This window comes from Rhinolophus sinicus, linkage group LG05 (genome assembly GCF_036562045.2).
Source record: "Rhinolophus sinicus isolate RSC01 linkage group LG05, ASM3656204v1, whole genome shotgun sequence".
In the NCBI taxonomy this organism is placed as follows: Eukaryota; Metazoa; Chordata; class Mammalia; order Chiroptera; family Rhinolophidae; genus Rhinolophus; species Rhinolophus sinicus.
In genome coordinates, this window is record NC_133755.1 from 18205560 (window position 1) to 18221268 (window position 15709).

The 15709-nt window shown below is 39.5% G+C and overlaps 2 protein-coding genes across 8 annotated transcripts in view; one reads left to right on the forward strand and one right to left on the reverse strand.

Annotated features, from left to right (window-relative positions):
• The window catches only part of RBKS (ribokinase), an 81447-nt gene extending 72542 nt beyond the window's left edge, over positions 1–8905 (reverse strand). For 6 of the 7 annotated variants that reach the window (XR_012496287.1, XR_012496288.1, XM_019735338.2 and 3 more), the window contains exon 1: positions 8747–8905. Coding sequence is in view for 4 of the 7 variants with exons in the window: in XM_019735338.2 (XP_019590897.1) it covers positions 8747–8835 (89 nt within the window). In the remaining 3 variants the exon portion in view is untranslated. The remainder of the gene's footprint in view (positions 1–8746) is intronic. The other variant, XM_019735342.2, reaches the window with a different exon arrangement.
• A 266-nt stretch (positions 8906–9171) lies between these two features.
• BABAM2 (BRISC and BRCA1 A complex member 2) overlaps positions 9172–15709 on the forward strand; it is a 367400-nt gene continuing 360862 nt past the window's right edge. Inside the window, exons 1-2 of the mRNA XM_019735370.2 lie at positions 9172–9317; positions 12566–12717. Of these exons, the coding sequence (XP_019590929.1) occupies positions 12590–12717 (128 nt within the window). The 5' untranslated portion in view covers positions 9172–9317; positions 12566–12589. The remainder of the gene's footprint in view (positions 9318–12565; positions 12718–15709) is intronic.

Here is a 15709-nt window from a genome sequence, read left to right on the forward strand (position 1 = left end):
ATAAGGAGGATGAGAGTTAGATTAAGGAACGTACTCAGGTTCACCCAGTAGAATATGGTAGAGTCAGGACTCAAACCAACGTTGGTCTGACTCCAAAACCCATTATAATATATTATCCACAGATGTACTTAAAGCCCCTTGGACCAATCTATATTTCATGTTTTTATAATTTCTTGTGTAATTTCTGGTAGCTATGCTTCTGAAGAACACTGGAGTTTTGCAAGCTGAACTAAGATGCTAAGATGGAAAGACCAAATAAGGTGCTCCTTTCCCCAGAGCTCAGAAGGAATTAACTTGATGAACAGAATGTTCTCAAATTTAACTTTCCTTCTTAAACCCTTGGGCACACTACTCTGTGTAAATTATAATGTAATAGAAGAGATAATGTAATTTCATGTGAAATATGAATAGAGTTACCTTAAGCTTAATATTCTATGCTATTCCACAAAAAGTATCATGACTTCTTTGTGCTCTACAACCTTAATAAGTTTGAGAAACAGTATTCTAAAGAGTAGTTTATTGTAAAATAACATGTTTGAAATGAATCCAAATGCATCAGAACTCACATTAAATGTGAATGGATTATGTTCTCCAGATAAAAGCCCCCCCACAAAAAAGATTAGTCGTAAAGAAATATAACAAAACGAACCAACAAAAAGACTAAATCCAGCTATGTACTCTTTATAAGACACACCTAAAACATAACTGTAAGAAACTGAGGGCAGTCGGTTTGCTCAGTGGTTAGAGCACAGTGCTCATAACACCAAGGTCACCGGTTGGATCCCCACATGGGCCAGTGAGCTGTGCCCTCCACAACTAGATTGAAAACAATGACTTGACTTGGAGCTGATGGGTCCTGGAAAAACACACTGTTCCACAATATTCCCCAACTGAAAAAACAAAGAAATTGACAAATCTACCATCATGGTAGGTCATTTTAATGTAATTCCTTAAGTAACTGACAGATTAAGCAGACAAAAAGTCAGGCTGGCCTAATGAACATATATAAAACACCATGGCTCATACCTATCAAATCATCATATTTCTATTATTTCTAATATATACGTTGAACATTTACAAAAATTAACCAGGTACTAGGCTATAAATAAAGTCTCTTCAAATTTCAACGAATAGTATATTTAGAAAATATTCTCAGACCTTAACATGTTAAGCCTCCATATAAGTAAAAAGGTTAAACAATGCTTCTAAATAACTGAAAAAGACGTAATAATGGTATTTAAGTAGTGAAAACTAAATTATAATATAGTTGTTTTTCCTCTCTGAAAAGCACGAAGCGTAGAATTCTTTTGTTCCATAAGACGAGATTCTTTCCAAGAACTGCACTTTGTAGGTCTTGTCAGTTTGGGAAAGCTAACTGTCAGCATCAGGGTTTGCTCATAAAGGACCAGAGTCCACGCTTGATTCATACCCATTTTACTTAACAGATGTTTTCAACTATTTTATCCCCTGAATATTTCTTGAACTGTTTCCCTCTTCTTTATCCCCATCACTACTGTCTTAGTTCAGGCCCCCATCAATGCTTGTGAAGGTAATGTTTGCCTTACCTTTCAAATGGGTCTCCCTATCTTCGAGGAGAATGCCTTTGCTACCTTCAAAACACTGCCTTCTTTAAAATCTGCCTTTGGCACTGAGTGAGCAATGTGAAGTACAAAGCTGACCATGTCCTTCCTGTACTTTGCGCCCTTCACTGGTTCCCGGGCCTCCAGAATAAAACCCAAGCACTGTGGCACGGCCGATGGGACCTTGCATCAACAGCTTCCATCTGATGTGCTGCAGACACAGTGGGCATCCTCTGTGCATGCCCATATCCGTGACTCACTCTTCTTTCCTGGGCTAGCATCTGCTTATGTTTCAAGACTTGATCCAGGGGGCATCTCATCCAAGAGCTTTTCCCTGGGCTCCCACAGAACCTGCAGCTGCTTACATCATACTACAATGATCTACTTTTGTGTCCTTGAACTAGAAGTTCCTCAAGAACAGTGGCCACGTTTTACTAACTGCAGTATCCTAGCACTTAGCACAGTCCCAGTATTTCAATATTATATACGGGTGATCAAAATACTGGATCAACATTCATCACGAAGCCCTCCTTGCCTTGGTCTCCCAAGAATATAGACACCAGGGCATGAAGAGCTGACAGGGAATGGAGTGTAAAGGGAATGATTGGTAATACCACACAGTAGGCATTCTTTCTTGATCATAGGTAATTTTTAACATATTTTATGTTAGTGTATTAACAAATTTAACAAAATTAGCAAATTTCCCATGAATGATTTTTTTTTCTTTTCTTCAGTTTCAGGTGTACAAAATATTGTAATGGTTAGACATTTACATACCTCACGAAGTGATAAGTCCCCCCCAATCCACTACCCATACTCAGACATCGAATATAGCTGTCACAATTCCATTGACTGTCTTCCCTATGCTGTACTTCACCTTCTGTGAGACTTACATATATAATTATAGATGACACTCAATATTATTCTACTCCAGCGTCAGGTGTACCGCGCAGTGGTCAGGCATCTGCACCGCCTATGAGGTGATCCCCCTGATAAGTCCAGTGCCCATCTGGCACCCTACATGATCTTTACAACATTATTGATTATATTCCCCATACTGTACTTCATATCCCTGTGACTATATTGTGACTACCAATTTGTACTTTCTAATCCCTTTACCTGCTTCCCCATCCTCACCCCTCCCATCTGGCAACCATCAGTTACCCCCCTTCCCCCCCCATATCTCGGAGTCTATTTCTGTTGATATTAGGGAATTCAGGTGACAGAAACGAGTTTAACAAAATACTAATTTAATTATTGATTGGTAACCAATAAGCAACTTTCAAGACCAACTTAAGGAGCAGAAATAACAATGAAGGATGATATTATATTCCTTTAATATTGGGAAAGCATACTTTTTGGACCAGCATTCCTTTGGCTTTTGCTTTCCTGAAAATGTAACTTGCAAGACAGCAAAAGCCAAGAGAGATTTTTATATTCCTAAATATGAGAAGTTAAGAGATTTCTGGTGCAATGCAGGTTAAAGGGTACTGTAGTGTGTCAACACATTCAAGGTACAGTATAAAACTTTGGCTTATTTTTTCTTTTTTAGTAACATAGCTCCAATGTTTCATCCACTTTGGATCTAAAAGCTTCTAAATTCACTTATTCCACTATCCAAATAAAATCTTTTGAGAATTAAGCAATCATTTTTTGACTTGCCAAGGATTAAATTTGGATGTTTGGTTGCACATGAGCCTTATCTCTCAAACCATCACTTTTAATTGGAGCATGTAAAAGGATAACATAGGGTTTCAGTTGACATCATAGTCTATTGCCATGGAAATGTAAACATGGGTTTCTATTAGATTTGCCTCAAAGCAAGTTTTAGTGGTACACAGAGACCGGGAGACAGGAGATAAATCATGTAAAAAATGTATCCTCTAGATGTTGGCGTGCCCTAGAAGCTTAGATCCTCAGTGATCTCATCCTGCCTCACGGCTTTAAATACCATGTATACACTGATGACTCTCAAGTTTGTATCTCCCGCTGGACCTCTCCTCTAAACTCCGAACTCAGATACCAGTCTTTTTGACTATTGTCCACTAAATCTCACATGTCTACCCTTAGCTCCTGACACAGCCCTCTCTCTAGCCAACTTGCTCTGCTCACGAGCCTCTGCATCTCAGCAAAGGTCAGCTTCCCCTTCTGCTTGCAGAGGCCATAGACCTCGGAGTAATCCTTCACTTACCTGGTACTCCTCAGAAAATCCTTTCAGCTCTACCTTCAACATACAATCTCTTCTGTCTTGCACTGCTTTCAAGGTACCATAATTTCTTGCCTAGATTATTGTGATCAAGTCTGAACTAGTCTTCCTGCTTCTGCCCCTGCCTTCCTTCAGTCTATTCTCTCTTAGCCCCCAGGGTGATCATATTACAATGTAAATCAGATTATGTCACTCCTCTGCTCAGACCCACCAATGGATTTTCATCTTATTCAGGGTATGGTCCAAGCATACCCCTAAAAATTAAAGATACCAAAGGCATGACACCACAGTTATGTGTCGGCATGGGCTGATTAGTCATTAGTCCATCAAGATGTCTTATTTAAGAGGAAAGAATAGGCGATTTTAGGTGAGATGGCCCTGAAGAAAGAACCAGATGTCGTTTACTCCCCAAGTCTAGAAACCCCCACGGGTTATGGGCCCAGGGCGAGAAGAGGGATCCTTCTCGCAAGGGTTGCTGGTTTCACGTGAGTTGGTAGTTAAGAAATAACCCGTTGGAGGTGATAGGCGTGTTGTCTGGAATTGATTTGACTTAATGGGGTATGTACGATCAATCATTATATGTATTATGTAAGATTAAACATTGACTTTAGTCAAGGATATTCCTGTTATTGAGAATTCTATGTACGACTTCAATTAATGTATTATGTAATATCATGGTTTTATTATACTTGCTTATATGCATGGGGTAACTAATGTACGATTATACATGATATGTACTATATAATATATGTTCTAGTTAACACAATGCACGCATTACATAGGGGTGGGTGGTAGGACCTAATGTCCTTGAATCATCATCCCATCCCTGCCCCTCTTTTCTTCTTCAGCCTCGTTCACCGATCCTAAGAGGCTTTATCCCACATCAGGGCCTTTGACATATGCCCCTCCCCTAGGTATCTGTATGGCTTGCTTCCTTCCCTCTTTTAAGTTTTTACCCAAAATCAGCTTCTCAGTGAGGCTTTCTCTGGTCAATGATCTAAAATTATTACTCCCATCCATCCCCCTTTTGTGCTTTATTTTCCTTTAGCATTTATCTAACATACCATGTATTTTACTTATTTCTACTGATACTGTCTCTTCCACTAGATGTAAGCTCCAGGAGGTAGGGATTTTTGGCTATGTTTTTCATTGTTGTATCCTCTACATCTAGGAAAGAGCCTGGCATAATATAAAATCAACAAATATTTGTCGAATGAATAATTGAAAAAAGTGGGGAGTACATAGAACAACAAATAAAGATTATTAGTGAAAGCATGATTTAATCAAGGCCTGTGAGCCTAATGTCTAAAAAAGTTCATTTGTTGTTGAGCTTTCATGGTAATCTGTCTTTGGAGGAACTGACTTAATTTTCCACAAGAACAGGGTTGATTTCTCTTAGCAATGTGAAACTTCAGAGATGAGTGTTTAGGAAGAAGGAAGAGAATGATGATAAACGCAGGTGGGTATTAAATAATGTTCACTGTTTGCCATGTTAGCTGAGCTAATGATTTTTAAAAATTATTAGTACACAGAGCTTACTATTCATAGTGGACTAAAATTAGAAATGAATAAAAAAAGTTGCTCTTTGATGGAATTAGCAATGTCTGGCACACAGTAATGTAATACATAAAGAGAGTTGGACTAGATGCCATCCAGGAGGGCTTAGTTACAGAAGTTGTTTTATTTCTAGTGATTTTACAGTATAGGCATGGGTGTCCGGGCTGGTTATAGTTACACTGAGAAATAAAATAAAGAATGGTAATGAAGATACTGTCTTTAGACCTGAAAATTATGAATGCTTCGTTGTTATTCCTTATCATCTTACAAAGTAAACACTTAATGAAGGTACAGACTATGAGCCCTCAAATGAACTTTAGATGACAGGGCAATAAATAGTGGATAGAGTTAGAGTAGAATGATATAATGGAAAGATAAAGGTTGGGAAACCTGGATTCCAGCTTTCACTATGCCACTAATTGGCTGTGTGATTTGGGGTGAGTCATCTAACCCCTCTTAGTTACCTCACCTATAAAATGTGGACAATGGATTAATAGGCTTCCGTGATCGTCCAAGCTCTAAGTATTACATGATTTTTTTTACTTTAAGCTTAACCACTGTGGTAGGCAGAATAATGCCCCTCCACCCCTCACTCTGCCCCACAGACGTCCATATCCTGATTCCCAGAACTTTGGGTATGTTATATTACATGGCACGGGGGAATTAAGGTTGTTAATAAGATGCCTTAAAATAAGGAGATTATCCTGAGTTATCTGTTTGGGCCCAATATAATCGCAAAGGTTCTTATAAATGTAGAAGAGGGAGGCAGAAGCGTGATCGGCAGAGTGATGCCATGTGAGAAAGACCTGACCAACCATCGCTGGCTTTGAAGATGGAGGAAGGGGCCATGAGTCAAGGAATGTGTGTAGACTCTAGGAGTTGGAAAAGGAAAGAAAACAGATTTCCCCTAGAGCCTTCCGAAAGGAACACAGCTCGATAGACACCTTGATTTTAGCCCATTGAGACCTGTGTTAGACTTCTGACCTCCAGAACTTAAGTATTAAATATGTATTATTTAAGACATTAAGTTTAGGGCAATTTGTTACAGCAGCAATAGGAAACTAATACGATCATGATACGTTCCATAACTAGCAAAACTGGACCCATATCTATCACACATGCAGGGTTTTAACTAAAAATCCTATACTAGGGTACTTTGTAAAGACTTCTAGAGGCAGAAATAGTCAGAAACTGTGAGGAGTTTGTAGAAAAGTCATGGGAGAGAGTCTACACGGTAATAAAATTACTAGTGAGTCACATGAAGGGTAGAGACCTGGATATTTTATGTAGGAAAGAAAATGGCAAGAGAAGAGCAATTAGAGGTGATCCATAATGTAAGAGTTTCTTCTCTGGACCTCACCTTACTCCTCTATAAAATGTAGGTCTGCAATAAATAATTTCTAAATTCCTCTAGCTCTGAAATGAGATGCTAACGTGGGCCTTTGACACCCTGCCCTCCCCAAAATTTGAAGAGTATTCATTTTAGAAAGTACTGTAATTATCTTTAATGTCTGATGGTCAAACTTCACAGAGAGCTCTTAGTTTAACAAGAAAGTGGCTCTGAATTTTAATCCTGACACTCTTATTCAGGTAGGTTACTTGGAAAAATTGTTTAGCTTTCTTCCTCTTCTGGCACCTCACCTATGAAAGTATGGTAAGCATTTAGGTGGATTTCCTAAGGAATGAATTATTTCAGATGTCTGAAAGTTTATTCCTTTTTGAGACTAAACTTTAATTATATTTGATGGAACTATTTCTAAAATGAAACACATGCTCTACTTTTACATAAAATTTAATGGGTCTCTTATTTCCTCTTCTTGAAGAAAAGTTGTAACATTAATTACTATAGTGGGCTGCAAGACAGTGACGCTCTAGAAAGCAGTCAGCAAACTATGGCCTGCAGGCTGTTTTCACAAGACTTGGGAGACAATCGTTTTTACATTTTGAAAGGGTTGTTAAAAAAAAAGGAAGATGTGACCTAGACCCTAAACATTTTCTATCTGGCCCTTTACAGCAAGTTTTGCTGACTATTGCTCTAGACAAAGATGTGTAGGCCTCTTCACCAAATGCCCACAACTAGATTGAACATTATGCTCTGTCACCAAAGGAAGTATACCTATCTTGGCACAGTGTCTGATAAGATAGCTCAAATATTTGTGGAAAAACAAAGGCTGCTGACATTTGACATTCTTCTGTTGCTTGTTGTTACCCGCTCCTATTCACTTCCAGGTTTTTGGCAATCACTATTTGGCCCCTAGCAGTCACTCCCCCTTTCTACTCTCTGCCTTTCTAACTTTGGCCTGGAAATTTGATAAGCAAGCTTATAAACATTTTAAGCAATATAAAATTAAATTGGTTATGTGAAGACCCTAGAACTATTTTCTAAGTAAAACACAGGTGGTTTGGTACAGAGATTTGGTGACTTATTTGGATTCTTCCAAGGCCTTTTATTTCTAGGTTCTCTGCTATCCTTTGGATAAGCAAAGTTGCAGAACAGATGAGGTCTTACTGTAGTATGCTTGATGTTTTATTTTTATAACATAAAAATAGCATTATATCTGAAAAGCTGTTCACCAAAATATTAAACTTTTTAACAATCTGGATGGTAGGATTTTCTTGGAATATCTGATTTTTATTTTTGCAATGAGTAGTTCATAATCAAAAAAGCCATTTTCATATTTTAAAATAGAAGATCAATTAGAAGGATCTCTACATCCAATCTCAATGACCTAACTCAACTATTTTCGTTTAGCATATTTTCTTTCAGCATACCTCCATTCATTATTTGATCACATTTTAAAAATGGTTGTAAATATTGTGTTTACGGGTTTTTATTTTGACTCACACCTGGGTTGCCATAGGTTACCCATGGTTACTATAATACTGTAAACTAAGCTATACATATGAGATACTGGAGGAATCAATACGGTGAAAGGTGACTGATCGCCTTTTTGACCTCTGCTCCATTCCCTTTATACAAGTTCAGACGAATGATACCCAACCTGGAGTGTTAACGTTTCACAAAACACTTTACTTCCTTTGGTCCTCACAACAATCCCAAGAATGAGGCAGGCACATTCTTGGAGGCATAATGAGTTGGCCAATGTCATTCGGCTCGTCAGGGAGAGGCTCATTAGCCCGGTCAAGAGAACAGGTCTTTGGAGGCGCTTCTAGTAACAGAGCTTTCACTACATCCTGGCGTCTACGTTCCCTCACTTGACAGTTACCTTTAGAAACTCAAATCCTGCCTCTTCCACCCCATCAAGGCACACTGAGGGCTGGGGAAACCTGTACTCACACAAAAGCTAACACTCTCCATCCCCAAAGCCCCAGTGTCAAGGCAAAGAGCACACAGTCTGCCCCCTCGCGCGCCGCAGACTCTGCGTACTGTCCCCCGACTAACCTGACTAGGTCGGTCATGCAGGAGCCCACCACTACCACCGCCGCCACCTCCTCCTGCCACTGCCTCCCGGGTTCCCCAGACGCGGCCATCGCTCCAAAGAGGTGCTCTCCAACCTGGAGGCTGCCCTTTACCCTTTGCCCGACCCCGTAACCAGAGACGCCGCTGCTACGCTTCCTAACGACGCGGGCCTTCCCGACGCCAATGCGGGTCGCCCACCTAAATGCCCGAAATAACCCCGCCCACCAACTGCCCCTCGTTCTTCCAGGAATTGTCTCCCTGCACCGCCCCTCAGTACAGGGCCCTTCTGATGGTTCCAGACTCCGCGCTGCTCGACATGCAGGAGGCAGGCGCTGAAGAAGGAACTTTCAGGCGCTGCGGGGACGCCCGGCTGAGCGGGCCGGGGGCGCGCACGCCGCCTGGCTTCTGGTCCGCAGAGGGGGCGGGGCGGACGTCCGGGGGCGCGCACGCATCCGGCCCGCGGTGCGCGCGCAGGTCGGTGCGTCGGTCGGGGGCGCGCTCGGGTAACCTGTACCCCACGTAGTCGCCGGTTACCGAAAGGACTAAGTTCCAGGTACCTAGACTGGGGCTGGTGCGGGGAGGATGGATCCCGAGTCGCACAGGTGGCGCTGAGGACCGTGGTTTAAATATCCCCAGGGCTTGCCATCTCTTCCTTTGGAGAAGGCCCTCCTTCCAAAGATGCCCTGTTTATCCCCATCACGCTGGTCCACTCAAGAACGAGACCCCAAGGCCAGGAGTTGTTCTTTCTCCTTATCTAGCCTGCCCCCTGGTCCCCGGTTAAGCTCAGACTCCTTCCTCTTTCTCGCTTCAGGAAATCATATAATTTGGGGGAAGGGAGCGTGTCCCCTTTCAAATGTCCCCTAGAATGGGATGGTCATTCTTTGGGTCTGAGCCGGTTTGTTTTTCTTGATTGCTGCTCCGTGGAGAAATTACTTCCCCCGTGTAACTTCCCTCGTGCGCTGTATGACGTTGACGTGACGCAGCAGGACGCCACCCCTTTCCGTTCCATGACGTCAGCAGGGCACATGTTTCCGTGTTTGTCATCCCATCTTAATTGCAAGAAACTGGACGATGCTTTAGACGTCTTTGTATTCCCCAGGTGCCCATCAAAGGATCTTATGTGACCCTATTTTGGGGCAGCAGACTCTTGTAAAAATTGTATTTCTGCATTTTCCTTCTGTAATATGTCAAAATCAGGAAATACAAATTGCCTAAGGAAGGCCGACCACTGTTAAGTGTTTGCTTATCTGGGATGTATGACAGTGCTGCAATGTGTAAAAGCTACTGCTAGGGGATGATCCACCCCTGTTCTTGGATCAAAAGGACCATCATTGGCTCTTCTGTGACCTTTGATTTTGGAGTCAGTGTTTTTTTTCCTCTCCTTTAGAGAAGTCACAACACCTCACGGCTGAAACAGATTTTATCGCAGCATGAAATCTTTAACTGTCAAAAAATAGTATTATGGCTGTTCTGGAAACAAAGACAGAAGTTCATTCCTTTTAGGTGTCATTCTAAGGTCGTGACAGTGCCTGAATTGGAATAGGTTGTTGTCATCTTAAGTATAGTTTGGCTTCTGGAGCAGGTTTGTTCCCTTTAGCGTTTGGCGAGTGCATCACTTCAGCAGCAGGCCAGCAGTAGTCTAATTTGTTGCTAGTTGTCAAGCAACCATGAGTTTAAATCCATGACATTTTGTCTAAATTTTACAAGATGTATACTTAAAAAAACTCACTTTGATGCTTTTCTCTTTGGTGATTCTAGTTACACATTCTTATTTGAGAGGAAGATGAGAATAGTGGACTTTGAGGGAGACCTGGATTTGAATTTTGATCCTCCTGCTTGCTAGGTTTGTGATTTTGAACAAGTTACTTAGTCTTGCTGAGTATTAGTTATCCATGAAATGGAAACAATAATATTAACCAGAGGACAGGATTGTTTGGGGGAAGTAAATGAAACTACAGCCAGGTGGGTAGTATAGCACTTGACACTGAGGAAGTGTTCAGAATGTGTTGGTTCTGTTTCCCTTTTTCATAGAAATGAGAGATAAAATAATAATAGGTATAATGGGAAAATAATTTTGTAATGTAGGTGAGATCCGTTTGCTTTTTTCTGAGGTAAGTAGTTTTGTATTTGCGTATGATCTAGATAAGCATCCTTTCAAGAACTGTGACATCAGTGGGTAGAAAAAAGGGTGGAAATGTGGCAGAAGAGAGAATAATAGGCTTCAAAATGGTAATATGGATTAGTATACTTTTCAAAGACCAATTGTAAAAATTATCTGTATTATCGGTTCAGTGGGAATTCCTTACTGCCCAGGGTTGTGAATATCAACTGCAATAATGTATGTGGAAGCTCTTTATTAGTGACAAAGTTATAAAAATGCATGATTTTTATGATTCATAATACCATGCATTAGATGTTTATTCTTACTTTGTGAAGACCTTGGAATGGTGGAGGGATTTCATCTGTTAAGTGGTCAGAAGACGAGATTGTTTTATATTTGTAGAAAGGATTATTTGGGTGCTAAGTATAAAGCTTTTACTGCCTCAAAGCATACTTCTGGGTGTCATCACGACATAGGGTCACAGTGTTATCATTTTTTGAAAGATCATTTCAGTCTTTCCCTTTATTACTGTCTGAAATGATGAAAACAGGTACTAGTTTTCAACATTTATTTTAGCAGGGACATGTAAATTCTTGTATAATATATGGAAACTAGAACTAGAACATCATTTACTTGTAATTTGCGGGAAATTAAGGGAAATTAATTTGCTTTTGATGTGGGATTATTCTTTCAGATTGAGGAAGAAAATGATCATTCAAATTGACTTATTCACCTCTGAAAGTAGAGGCTTTTGTTTAGAAATCTATTAGGAATTCATGTACTCCCTCCCCCAGCCCCATGGGTTTCCAAGTAATTTAGGTATGATTTATTGGTTTTACTTTTGTATTTTCAAGTTTTATATTTCAACTATGAAGCATTGTGAGAACTTCTTAGTGCCTTACAGACTTTTAGATCCATGTTAGTTTGTGTTGCTGAATATCTGAATAGGTGTATGTTTTCATGACTTAATTGTCAAGTAGATTTTTGCCAAATCTATTCCTCACATACACTATCCAGTACCAAATTTTTGAGGATATCGTCTCTCCATACCTATACATTCCTTTAGCTTTTGTCTCCTTATTCATTTATTTAAAGATGTTTATTGGGTGTTTAGTTTGTGACCTCGCTCCAGGTGAGAGATCACTAAGCATGTAATTATAATATACTGTGGAGAGGCAATTATGAAGTGAGGTATACCAGAAGTGAATAATTTCTATTAAGTAACATTTGCAAGCATGTTATGCTTGTTCTAGGATTTTATATAGTATTGTCAATCAAGTTCTTATAGGAACACAGAGGGACACAGAGGGACGATTTCTAACCTAGTGGTATGTGTATTAGAGGTAGAAGATTGTCCGCCAAGCCTTCTTAAAGCCTCAACTAAAGTAGAACCTGCCAGTTGTCAGATAGACTGGGACAGCTTTACGTAGAGTGCGACAGTGTAGAAACCAGCTTTGGAAAGGAGGAGGGAATTGGATTTCAAGGGTTGCCTCTGTTCCTGAAACTCAGTGGTGTAGCCTATGCCCTAAGTAGGTGAACAGCAGGGAGATGGTTTGTTTCATTGAAGAGGCTGCTGTAAGACAGGAAATGTTTATTCAATGCAAGAGAAACTTACGTGTGTGCTGTGCCAATTTTTAGGAAGCTTGTTATATCTGGTTCTTTTGGATACTCTGATCACCATTCTTTCCTTCTGCTTTCAGTGGTGGTTTGCAAATCAAGTTAAAATGTCCCCAGAAGTGGCCTTGAACCGAATTTCTCCAATGCTCTCCCCATTCATATCTAGCGTGGTCCGCAATGGAAAAGTGGGACTGGATGCTACAAACTGTTTGAGGATAACTGACTTGAAATCTGGGTATGTACTAGAACCAATCCAAAAAAACCAAACCTTTTCCTAATGAAAAGCCTTGCTTCCCAGGCTCATAAAAATTGGCCACAGAAGTTCATTAAGTCATGATTTTAGCACGTGTTGATTCAATTGGTTTTCTCTGGTTCTTGACATTTTATGTTTCAAGTTGTTTTGCTTGTATTGTGGGCCACTGCTTTATGGTCATTGCTTTATGTCTTTTGGGGGGCCTTTTTGCTATATGGTTTTTAGCAAGTGTGTTTTTCATTCATTACTCGTTTTCTTGTTATGTCTTCTGCAATCCAGTATACACTGTAAGAGATGGGTTTTGAAATTCTGAATTTGATAATCTCTTCTAATAAGAAAATTATAATAGCTAGCCCGAATGAGTCATTTTTCACAATGGTAAGATCTCATGCCTACAAAACTTGCATTAAGAAAAAAACTCAACTTTTTATTTTGAAATAAATTTAGATTTACAGAAAAATTTCTCAGAAAATTAACATTGTTACAATACCGTTAATTGTCCTACAAACCTTATTTGAATTTGGCCAGTTTTCCCATTAATGTCTTTTTTTTTGTTCCGGGATCCAATCCAGGATACAAATTGCATTGAGTTGTCATGTCTTCTTAGTCTTCTCAACCTGTGACAGTTCCTGTCTTTCTCTGTCTTTTATGATTCTGACATGTTTAAAGATAGCACTGGTTATTTTGTAAAATGTCGCTCAATATGGCTTTGTCTAATGTTTTCTCTTTACTAGAGTGAGAAATGCATTTTTTCCAAGAACACTGCGGAAGTGATGTGCCATTTTCAGTGCATCACATCAGGGAGTACATGGTATTCATGTGTCTTGTGTCGGGCATGGGAACTTGCTTCAGATCGTGTGTACCAGGTTTCTTCACTGTAAAGTGGCTTATAATCAGGATCTTGTAGAGTGATGCTTTGTAGAGTGCAGATGTTCTGTTTCTCATCTGACTTTTGTCCATGGATTTTAACATCCACTGATGGTTCTTGCCTGCAGCTGTTATTATTTTGGTGGTTGTCTAAGAGTGATTTTCTGTTTTTCTTATTCCTCCCACATCTATTCATCTCAATTCTACTATAAATAAGTGCTATCCCTTCTCCCCCAGTTAGTTGTTTTTTTCATTTATTTATATTAGTGTGAATTTTTAGGTAAATTTTTTTATCCTCTGGGTTATAATCCGTATTTGGATTATACTATGATAAATACTGTCTTCATTTATTTTGTTGCTCAGTTGTTTTAGCCTTTGTCATGGGGAGCTCCGTCAAATTGACTTTTGGGTCCTTTCCACATATATCTATTATTTTTTGAGCACTTTCTCACTAGAAATGTTGCATTCTTGGTTCTCTTTTAGTTTTCTTTTTAGGGTCTTGCCTTTTTGCCTTCTACAAATCTTGCTATGTTTTGACTAAGCTGGAGACTTGGATCTAAGGATATAGACTTACGTTCTTTAGTAGTGAGATAAAGAGGGCTAAGTTAGTTGGACATGTCATTGGAACAGTAGGATACTTTTTAAAAGATCTGATATTACCTTCAGTTTCTTTTTGGGGTGAAGAAAATGTTCTTCAATTGGATAGTGGTGATGGTTATACAACTTCACAAATACACTACAAATGATTATGCTGTGCACTTATAAGGGTGAATTTTATGGCATGTGAATTATATCTCACTAAAGCTGCCATTAAAAAACACTATACCCATGAACCAGAAATGTTTTCTGGCCTGAATGGATAGGATACAGAAATAGGTCTTTATTCTTTGGTTGTCACGTTCTTTTCAGAGATATTGAAGACATGACAGGGGAGTAATGGCCAGAGGACTGGGGCCTGGCTTACGTAGGACGATATAAAACTGAACTTCTTTACTCCTTTTATCAGCGTCCTAAGAGAACAGTTGGGTTCATTGACATAAAGTCACTCTGCCTCTTTTCTGCAGATCCCCTCTTTAGTGTTCCCTGATTTCTGAATGTTTATTTCAGTGTTTAAGTGCAAATAGGGCTCAGATGATAAATTTGAAATGAATCCATTAGACCTGGCCTTGTCTGGACTAGATCTGTGAAAAATATTTGAAATGGCATTTAACGACATTTAGTATTTATGGAATTTACCTTCCTCAGATTTAAAAGAGGAATAAAAATACCTCTACCTACATTAACAGTTGTTACACATAAAAGGATGTGAAAAGCCTTATTAATCTAGAGCACTATTGATGCCTTTTATGTAGTACTTGTGTGAAAGCTCCTATAAGTTCCTTAGAAGCTCATTAACAATTCTTTCTTCAACCCTTCCTTCAGCCAAAGTGTGGATTCCTCAAGTTTCTGTAGCAAAACAGTGGCAGAGTTAGGGAAAAGAATGGCTTCTTTTTGGTGTGTCATTTTAATCATTCTCCTTTCTTTTAGGTCAACAGCACTCACAGTTATGAGAACTGAGATTTCTATTAAGTCGAAGAGCATACCCTATAGGACACAGTATACACCAAGTATATCATGAGATGATTTTTAGATGTCACAAGAACCAGTCTTGTTGCTGTATGTAGCTACTTGCTCTTGAAGAGATGAGTTCTGAGGATCCGTATTGTAGACCTGGCTCACAGGAAGAATAGATAGGCAAGAATTTATTCAAAGTAAGATTTTTTAAAAACCAGTAATTCATCTTTACTTTTCTTATGGCACTTCAATCTTTCTATCTTGTCTTAAGACTCTGTGTGTTTCTAAACTCCATTGCCAGGCTGTCAGTATTTTAAGGACAGGGTTCTTGTTTAATTTATTTTTATGCCTCCTTCAGGTCTTACTGTGGTACCTTTGACATGTAGTATAGTAAGTAGAGGTTGAATGAATGAATGCATTTGATGTTCTCCTAGAGAAGTTGCTTGATTTGGGGATCAGAGTGGTGTGGACTTGTGGCTCAGAAGAATGTTGATTGGTCTGGTAGTTATTGCTTAAATTCTGTTACACATAATCCTTTTAAATGACATTCCCT